Source organism: Coffea arabica, chromosome 11e (assembly GCF_036785885.1).
Source record: "Coffea arabica cultivar ET-39 chromosome 11e, Coffea Arabica ET-39 HiFi, whole genome shotgun sequence".
NCBI classification, from domain to species: Eukaryota; Viridiplantae; Streptophyta; class Magnoliopsida; order Gentianales; family Rubiaceae; genus Coffea; species Coffea arabica.
Window position 1 is genome coordinate 50,135,928 of NC_092331.1, and position 10,758 is coordinate 50,146,685.

General features: G+C 39.4%; 1 protein-coding gene across 1 annotated transcript; it reads right to left on the reverse strand.

The window, feature by feature from the left end:
- Window positions 1-9,432: 9,432 nt before the first annotated feature.
- LOC113718399 (F-box protein At2g26160-like) lies at window positions 9,433-10,527 on the reverse strand. The gene has a single exon (XM_027243306.1). The coding sequence runs from the start codon at window positions 10,525-10,527 to the stop codon at window positions 9,433-9,435; it is 1,095 nt and encodes a 364-aa protein (XP_027099107.1).
- Window positions 10,528-10,758: the final 231 nt, after the last annotated feature.

The following is a 10,758-nucleotide window of genomic DNA, read 5'->3' on the forward strand; positions in this document are numbered from 1 at the left end:
TAAACACTTGAAAGAATTTCATGTGGTGTGCTCCACAATGAGACCTCAAGGAGTCACAGAGGACCACATCAAGTTAAGAGCCTTCCCTTTCTCTTTGGCAGATAAGGCTAAAGATTGGTTATTTTACCTGCTATCAGGATCCATCACTACGTGAGAAGAATTGAAGAGAAAATTTCTTGAGAAATTTTTCCCTGCCTCTAGAGCCGCCAATATAAGGAAAGAAATATGTGGAGTTAGGCAGGCGAATGGGGAACTCTATATGAGTACTGGGAGCGCTTTAAACAACTGTGTGCCAGCTGCCCGCATCATCAAATCCCTGACCAGTTCTTAATACAATATTTCTACGAGGGATTATCACCCATGGATAGGAGCATGTTAGATGCAGCCAGTGGCGGTGCTCTGGTTAACAAGACCACAGACGAAGCCACGTTATTGATCTCCACCATGGCTGAAAATTCCCAACAATTTGGAGTGAGAGCTGATGGAGCAATAAGAAGGGTCAATGAAGTGAATCATTCTGACTTAGAGGGTAAACTATCTGAGCTTACCTCTCTGGTGCGTCAAATGGCAAGGGGGCAATTACAATCTGTGAAGACTTGTGGTATCTGTGCTGCTCCCGGACACATGACTGACATGTGCCCAACTCTCCAGGAGGATTCACCTGAACAAGCCAACATAGTGGGAGATTTTTCTGGACCACCTCCACGAAGGAATGATCCTTTTGCATCCAATTACAACCCAGGGTGGCAAAATCATCCTAACTTTAGCTATGCTCCAAAACTCCCTGGTCTTCAACAACATTTCCAACCACGGCCACCAGTGCAACAACCATCCACTTCCAGTTCAAACATGTCTCTTGAAGATATGGTAAAATCACTGGCCCAAAGCACGAGTCAATTACAGCAAGAGGCTCAAAGATCTCAACAGGAATCTCACATATTTCAACAAGAGACTCGTGCTAGCATTAGAAATTTGGAAGCACAGATGTCCCAATTGGCAACTTCCATGAGCAACCTGAAAAATAGCAATAGAGGGAAGTTACCATCTCAAGTAATTCCTAATCCCAAGGAGAATGCCAGTGCAATGCAATTACGGAGTGGCAAGGAGGTACAGTCTCCTAGGCGTGCCCACGCCAGAGAAGAAGAAGTGCCCAGGAAGGTGGAAGAGGAAGAAAAGAAACAATCCGCTGAAGTCTCAAAGAAAGTTGACATTCCTCCTCCTTTTCCTGGCAGGTTTACAAAAGCTAAAAAGAAAGAATCTGAGTAAGAGATTTTGGACACCTTCAGGAAAGTGGAGATTAATATTCCTTTGTTGGATGCTATTAGGCAATTGCCTAAATATGCTAAATTTTTGAAGGGCTTATGCACTAATCGCAATAAGTTGAGTTTGGATGACAAGGTGAAGGTGGGGGAGAATGTCTCAGCGATGTTTCAAAGGAAGTTGCCCCAGAAATGCAAAGATCCAGGTATGTTTACTATACCATGCATAATTGGCAATCAAAGAATTGAAAAAAGCATGCTTGACTTAGGTGCTTCAATAAATGTCATGCCTCTTTCAATTTTTAAAGTTTTAAATTTAGGACCCCTCAAAGAAACTAGGGTAATCATTCAACTAGCAGATAGGTCGAATGTCTACCCTGAGGGCCTAGTTGAAGATGTTCTAGTAAAGGTCAATGAATTCATTTTTCCTGTAGATTTTTACATTGTTGATATGAATGATGAATACTCTACTGATTCAGCAGTGATTCTTTTGGGTAGACCCTTCATGAGTACAGCAAGGACTAAAATAGATGTGCATGAAGGGACTTTATCTGTGGAATTTGATGGAGAGAAGGTCACTTTCAATATTTTTGATGCAATGAAGCATCCTGTGGATACTGAGTCTGTAAATTTTGTTGGCATGATTAACACCATTGTGCAAGAGAATTTTGAACAGAATTTCATGGGGGACAAGTTGGACTTTGTCTTACAACAAGGCAAGACCAATTTGGAAGTGGACGACATGGAGGAGGAGGAAGTCAAAGAAGCTATCATGTCCTTACATTCACTACATCCGCTTCCAGGCAGGTTTGAGAATTCTTTTCTACCATTACCCACTTCTAATGAAAGGATTCTACCTTCTGTTCAACAGGCACCTAATGTGGAATTGAAGGAACTGCCCGAGCATTTGAAATATGCTTACTTGGGAGATAACAAGACTTTGCATGTAATCATTGCCAATGATTTAACTGCGTTGCAAGAAGAGAGGCTCTTACGGGTCTTACGGGAATTTAAACCAGCAATTGGATGGACGTTAGCAGACATCAAAGGCATCAATCCATCCATTTGCATGCATCACATCCTTTTGGAGTCGGACGTAAAACCCGTGAGAGAGCATCAACGCAAGCTCAATCCCGCAATGAAAGAAGTGGTGATGAAAGAGATTCTCAAACTCTTAGAATTAGGAATTATTTTTTCTATTTCTGATAGTCAGTGGGTAAGTCCAGTCCATGTTGTTCCCAAGAAGACTGGAATCACATTGGTGAAAAATGAGAAGAATGAGTTAGTGCCAATGAGATTGCAAAATGGGTGGAGAATGTGCATTGATTTTAGGAAGTTAAATGCTGCAACTAGGAAAGACCACTTTCCACTCCCATTTATTGATGAAATGCTTGAGAGATTGGCAGGTAAGTGTTTCTTTTGCTTTTTAGATGGTTACTCTGGATATTATCAAATTATTGTTGCTCAAGAGGACCAACACAAAACCACCTTTACCTGCCCTTTTGGAACTTTTGCATATCGCCGTATGCCTTTTGGTTTGTGTAATGCTCCTGGAACATTTCAAAGATGCATGATGAGTATTTTCTCTGATATGATTGATAATTGCATTGAAATTTTCATGGATGATTTTACAGTATACGGTGATTCTTTTGATCAGTGCCTAGACCATTTAACAAAGGTTTTGAAAAGATGCATTGAAACAAACTTGGTTCTTAATTATGAAAAATGTCATTTCATGGTTAAGAAAGGCATAGTTTTGGGCCATGTTGTTTCATCAAGGGGTATTGAGCTAGATAAGGCTAAAATTGATTTGATCACTAGTCTACCTTATCCTACTAATGTCAAGGATATTCGTAGTTTCCTAGGCCATGCAGGTTTTTACAGGCGTTTCATAAAAGATTTTTCAAAAATTGCTCAACCGTTGTCTCGCCTGCTTCAAAAGGAGGTGCCATTCAACTTTGGAGATGATTGCAAATTGTCCTTTGACACACTCAAGGGTATGTTGACCACGACACCAATCATCCAACCCCCAGACTGGAAGCTATCCTTTGAGCTCATGTGTGACGCCAGTCAGTATGCCGTAGGAGCTGTGCTTGGACAACGGAGTGGAAAGTGTAGTCACGTGATATACTATGCGTCAAAAACATTGACACCAGCTCAATGCAACTACACCACCATGGAGAAGGAGCTTCTAGCCATTGTTTTCGCTTTTGAGAAATTTAGATCATATCTATTGGGGTCAAAAGTAACGATTTACTCTGATCATGCAGCTTTGAAGTATCTCCTGTCAAAAAAGGAGTCCAAGCCAAGACTCATTCGTTGGGTGCTCTTGCTGCAAGAATTTGACTGGGAGATCAAGGATCGGAGAGGGGTGGATAATTCAGTAGCTGACCATTTGAGCAGGTTGATAAGAGAAGAGGAAGCAGTTCCCATATCTGAGGTATTTCCTGATGAACATCTTTTCTATCTCAAAGGTAAGGAACCTTGGTATGCAGATATTGTGAACTTTTTGGTCAGTCATAAATTCCCTATTGGCATGAGTAAGAGTAAGAGAGATAAGATAGTCCATGATTTTCGATACTATATTTGGGACGAGCCATATCTGTGGAAAATAGGCTCTGATCAAATTATTCGTAGATGTGTATCTGAAAGTGAAACTCCTTCTATCCTTGCTCATTGTCATAATTATGCATGTGGTGGCCATTTTGGACCTAAGAGAACTGCTAGAAAAATCCTTGATTGTGGCTTTTATTGGGAAACATTGTTTCGTGATGCTTATGCATTTTGTAAAAGTTGTGAAAAATGTCAAAAATTTGGGAGTTTGTCTCGTAGGGATGAAATGCCTCAAGTGCCTATGTTATTTTGTGAAGTGTTTGATGTTTGGGGTATGGACTTTATGAGACCTTTTCCTAACTCTTTTGGATTTTTGTACATTCTGTTAGCAGTTGACTATGTATCGAAATGGGTAGAAGCGAAGGCTACCCGAACTAATGATTCTCAAGTTGTTGTAGGATTTCTCAAATCCCACATTTTTAGTAGGTTCGGGGTGCCGAGAGCCATCATCAGTGATCAAGGTACCCACTTCTGCAATCGCACCATTGCAGCTCTCATGAGAAAATATGGAGTGCACCATCGTGTGAGTACAACATATCATCCTCAAACCAATGGGCAAGCTGAGGTCTCCAATCGAGAGATCAAGAGCATATTGGAGAAAACGGTTAACCCCAATCGTAAGGATTGGAGCTTGCGATTGGATGATGCTTTGTGGGCATATCGAACGGCGTATAAAACGCCCATTGGAATGTCCCCATATAGGTTGGTATTTGGTAAGATGTGTCATTTACCTGTGGCTATTGAGCATCGTGCATTCTGGGCAGTCAAGCAATGCAATTTGCATGCGGATAGAGATGGCAAAGAAAGAAAGCTCCAACTCCAGGAGTTAGAGGAAATTCGTCTTGAAGCATATGACAATGCACGTTTGTACAAAGAGCGTACCAAACAGTTTCATGACCGCCTATTGCGTACGAAACACTTTTCTCCAGGACAAAAGGTACTCTTGTTCAATTCACGGTTGAAATTCATGCCAGGTAAGTTAAAATCTCGTTGGATTGGACCATATGTAGTAGTCAATATTTTTCCCAATGGTGTGGTTGAAATCCAGAGTTTAGAGACTAATAAGAGTTTTACGGTTAATGGTCATCGTTTAAAACCGTTTGTTGATGTTTCAGACATTGGCACTGTGGAAGAGGTACACTTGATAGATCATATCTATGCCTAATTGCTCACTGTGGAGTCGTCTAGCCAAAGACGTTAAAGAAAGGCGCTTCTTGGGAGGCAACCCAAGACCTCCATTTTTTGTTATAGTTCTCTTTCGTTTTTCGTTGATTTTTGGTTGTTTTGTTTCATTGCCAGTGTTTTTGGTGTTGGGCAGGAGACTTGGATTTACAAGGCATGCCCACGCCCTATAAGTGCTGCTCTTGAACATCGTAGAAATGCTTGGGCAGAAGACTCTGCCTTGTAAGGCGTGGTCACGCCTTACAGCAACTCTAGTCAACTCTGGGGACACAGGCTTGGATTGAAGACTTCCGCTTCCATCTGAAGCAACGCTACACCACACTACCATCAGAGGCTCCACGCTGCCAGTCCTTGACACCTCCTCTACCATGGTGTTTTGCTGCAGTTTTTATTCATTCAGGGAAGTTTTTTGCTCCCTTCACTTGACTTCAACTTGTCGTTCTTACATTGAGGACAATGCAGACTTCAGGTGTGGGGGGAGTAGTCTAGCTTTTCCTTCTTACTGCTTTTCCTTGTGCAAAAAAAAAAAAAAAAAAAAACCTTTACCATGCCTTTTGGATTTTTATGGTTAGCCCTGATAAGCAATGGCTAGATTTTCAAATTTAACTATTGTTACGGTTTTAGATGATAATATGTTAAGTATGATATGATAACATTTTAGGATGTTTCTCTGGTAAATATTTGAGATTTTGTGACTCTTGCAATTTCGTTTGGTTAACTTTTCTAGGCATTGTAAATATTTTTCTGACATTTTTGTGTGAACTGGTTCAACTATTAATCTTAGTTCTCCATGTTAAGGAAATGAAGCAGGCTTGCATGGTTTTAATTTTACTTGGGTGTTTATTTGTGAATAACATTCGGCTATACTCCGCTGGTTATCATTGACTAGTAACCGGGGGTCTTCACCTAAAGTGTCGATTTTCGCGTCAAAAAGCAGCGATAACTATGAGTATGTGGTCTTTAAGCGGTTAAAGTTGAGTAACCGGGTTCCTTCATTGGAGAGATGTCGGAGTTCGCGTCAAAAGACTTGAATGGCTCAAGACTAAGCACTTCCTTCAAAAAAAAAAAAAAAAAAAAGGGGGAAAAGAAACAGAAAAAAAAATGAAAATGATGAAAAAAAAAAAAGAGTATACAAGCATGAAAGTATGCGAATAATTGTATTGCCTGCGGATCCATGAGTCTTTATGTTGAGATTTTGCTTAATGGTTGGACCAGTTATTAAAGAATGTTGGTTAGATATTTTCTATTCTTAGATTGGTTAGTCTGGATTTGAAAGAGTCATTGGTTTTAAAAGCTAGTTAGAGAGTTATCTCGTAAAATTTGTCATCAGTACTTGACAGTTATCTAAATCATACATTGGCAATAGTTGCTTTGATTAATAGCCATTGTTTTGAATTCAACTGCTGCAAAATGTTTGCTCGCTTGGTTGTATATTTAAAGTTTGAAATGCTTGAGGACAAGCATTGTCTTGGTGTGGGGGAATTTGATAGGAATATAATTATGCATTTTATTTGTGATTATTTGGTCTTAATTTTGGCAGTTTAGTATGCAAAGTATTGGATTTCTGCTCATAATTAGTATTTGTGTTAATTACAGGCAATTAGTGTTGAAAGTGACAAAAGGGAGGCGAAATCCAGAAGACTCTTGCTTCTAAGGCGTGCCCACGCCAGACAACACAGAGCTGCGTGAAAAAGCCGGATCGCGGGCCCAATCCCTGGAACAACCATTCTGATTGGAAGATACCTTTTTACCATGCGTGAGATCAGGAAACCTTAAAAACAAGAAGTCTTTTGGCAACAAACAACTAAGAAAGTAAGAAAAAGGAATCCTTTTGGGAAACACAGGAGAATTGGAAACCAATTGGAATTGGAAAGCAAGTGCCGCGAAGACCTTTAAGTAGCAGAGGAAATAGAATTCGAAGAGGACTTTTGGTAACAATCCAACGGGGGAATAAAGGAAGCAGAATGTTTGAAGAAACCCACCTATTATTTCGGCTAGCAAAAAGGAAGCAGCGGCACAAACAATAAAAAGAAGACAGCAATAGACTAGGGGGATCATCTTCTGTCTTGGACTTGTCTCTTTGTTCTTTTCTTCTTTTTCCTTTTGAACGCAAGTAGCAAATAGCAGTCGACATCTTTTACTACTTCCTCAATCGACAAAAAAAACTCCATGAAAACTCTGAATTGCTTCAAGATTATGCGGCAAGGCTAGTTCGTTTATCTAGTTGAGGAATAAATCAAGGATCGGGGCACCATAACTGTGAGATCGTTTTAATTGTTTTATTTTTAATTTATATGTTCATGGGTATTTAATTATTCTCTATTTTTCCCTGAGTTATTATTGTTTAGATTTATTGGATAATTAGGCCTGTTATTCGATTGTCTAAATAATTGATAGCCAATTAGGATGTTGGCGCGTCGCCTTTAAGCATCTTGATTAGTGGCAAACGAGACAATTTCACCGTCTCGCAAGCGGTTTAATTTGGATCGTGGGGATAATTATTCTAGCCTAAATAAACCCGCATGTGTGTTTGTCATCTAGAATTGGGTCTTTCTAATTTCTAATGTTGTGGCTACATTAAATCCTGTGAGCGTTTCTGGGGTTGTCTAGTCACAAGAGGGTAGTTTATGAGCGTCTCTTGACTACCATAAAATTAAGGAAAGATTGGTGGTTGGGCGCGTCGCTTGACCACTATAACCAGTTTATTCGTGAGTATATGAATTGTCCCTTGTATCTGTGATCAGTTGTGTGCTTCGGTGCCAAGATTAATTCCTTGACTAGGTTGTTTTAATTAATTGTTATTTGTGTAATCTGGTTCCTGCTATCTTACTCAACTTTAAATTTCATTTGTTATCTTTTTTTAATTAGTTGGTACTACTGCTAAAAATCCCCCCCATTTTCCTGTGTGCTTTGCTTACCTGTTCCCTGAGGAGACGATCCTACTCACCACTATACTCATTCAGTTTTGGTAGTAGGTCTAATATAAATTTTATTTTTGGTGGTTTGACACCCACCAGATGTGAACCGAGATTTTACGCTCAAATGCTCCTGGAGAATAAAAGATTCAAGTATTCCAAATTCCAGCATAAAGTTTCAAATATCTTAACCTTGGATGCAAAATTAAACGCGAATATGATCAAAAAATTTTAAAACAGCATAGATTAACATAGATTATCTTGAAATTGTCATTCCCCATTTATCTCTTTGAACTTATTCTTCTTTTTTTGTTTAATTTTTCTAACAGGGGAGGGGTAGGACTTAAAAAGCAAGGAGTATGGAGATTTGAACTCATGACCTCTAATTCCTGTTTTCTTTTTCTTGTTCCTAGTTGATTTCAATTTCAGACCATAATACTAGCTGTTCTCAGAGCTTGTGATTCGTGGCCAAAGGCACCCGAATGAAGGGTATCGAAAAGCCGCTTCGTAAACAGGATGAAAGAATTCGGGGTATTCTTGATTCTCTAGCTGCTGACAGACATTTTTTGGAAGAGAAATTGGAAGCTTATAGGTTAGCATTGAAGATACTCATAGATGCCAATATTCTGAAGTGAAGGAACTCTTGGATGCAATAGCTAAGGTACGAAGTCACTCATGGCTGCAGTAACTGAGCAATTCAACAATTTTGTGCGTCGCATGCAAGGTGGACAAAGTAATTCTTAGCTTGATCTGCACAAAGAATTTTTGTATGAACTAATCCTAGAAAAGTTGTAAAACTATTAGTTTCTGAAATTAAGCGACCCGAGTTTTTTTGCTGCAAATGTTGTAACCTTGTCGACTCAAAGTCGTGATATAGACAACGAAGCACAATCTAGTTGATAAGATATTTCACCTCACAGGTTCGAGTCATCAAGAAGTATGTGGGGAATTACAATTGACTAACAGAAATCAATAAAATAAATAAATAATGATAAATCATTAGAGAAAATTTCTGAACAATAAAGTTCTGAGAGGGGTAAAGGCAGAGTACATCGGAAAGCCGGTGCTACCCAAACTGGTGAACAAATCAAACTAATTTCTCCATAGCATGCAAATGTCGACAAAAAATTTGAAATGTGCGAGACAAAGGTAGTAGAATATATGCACTACTCTTAGTAAAGTCTTCAAGAAAATCTAATTTGTTAAAGGAAAACATGAAGATTCCTTTGACAGCTACAGACGGCTATAAAGCATTGATAGTGTTGTAATATAAATCAATATCTCAATCTAATTCCTAATTTCTCAAAATCTTTGGTGTTCATAAAAAAACCACAGCGCCTATGATTAGGATGACATGTTTATTGTTTTAGGATGTATGGAGACAGAGTTGGTTCAAACTCATATGATAAATCTCTTCTTCCTCAAGGTGTCTGCTGGCTGGGATTTGACAGATGATAAGTACATCAAAAAGATGGTGCTACCCATACTGGTGGGCTGATCAAGCTAAAAGATTGGATATCATCAAATCGTTCAATATGTCCATCTTCAAGATTGTAGACACCCATGTCCTTTCCACCCCCTTCTTCAGTGCAAGTATAGGCTTCTATCGCATCATCAGTGAAGTAGATACAATTCGGCTTGATTATACTCGGAAATCTAGTGGCATCAAGCGAGAATCCGCCATTATGCCCGACAAAAATAGCCATATCTCCCAAATTATCAATCTCTTTCCATTCCCTCTTGATCAAATCTAGCTGCACAACTCGAAAATTCATAACACCGTAAGTTTGCTCATCGTCATCATATTCAGCCCCGTCCCTTGCAACTACAAATAACTTACCTGCTGATTCCACTAGACGTGACCGTCGAAAGTCGATCAATTCCCTATTTATCGTAAAACAATATTGAGCTTCTGGAGGATCTAACATATCCCATACCCAAATATGTCCTCCATATGTGATGGCATAAATTTTTCCTTTGTAGAAATAAACATCATTGAAGGCACCATACTGTGCTGATTCTATTCTTGTCCAGGACATGTCTCCAGGCCTCCATAACAAGAGAAAACGACCACCACCTCCAACTATAACCACAACAAAATCTGATGTCTCTGATGGACTGGCTGATAAAACAGCACTCGTTACATTAAAGAAAGGATCAGGATTAATATCATGTTCAGGGAATGTTGATTGATTTGGGAGTTCAATTTGAGCCCGCGAAAAGGGATGCAACAAGCTCATATCTCCTGAACTTGATATTGTGATCAGCCATCCTCTTGACTCGATGCATTTTTTGCCTTTTGCTTCGGGTAGTGGCATTCTTCTCCAAATCTTGCCCCTAGATAGACTGTAGAATTCGCGATAATCAGTGTCTTTCTTTTCTGCTAGCATGACCAATGGAACTGTAGGCCATGACTTGACAAAATTATCAACACTTGCAGCAGCTCGCCAAGAGGTACAGACGCCTCTGAAAGCCATAAAATCTTCCATCAGTTGTATCCGTCTGGCTATCATGATCAACAAATCAGGTAGAAGCTCCGACCAATCTGAAATTTCCATGTTTATTGGTTACGTTGGCTCTAGAAAAGATGACTAAAAGATCGTGCAGTTTTATCCCGTTACCGAGTTAGTACAAGTTGTTAATAATGAGTTACAACTTTTTGTGAATTTTGTACGCCGATCATTCAAGAATATATTCACCCCCGCGAGGTTCCTACCCGAAACTAGGTCTGTATTAGTTTTTATACATAACCGGTGGAATGTAAAAATCAGTTGTTAAATTTAAGTATG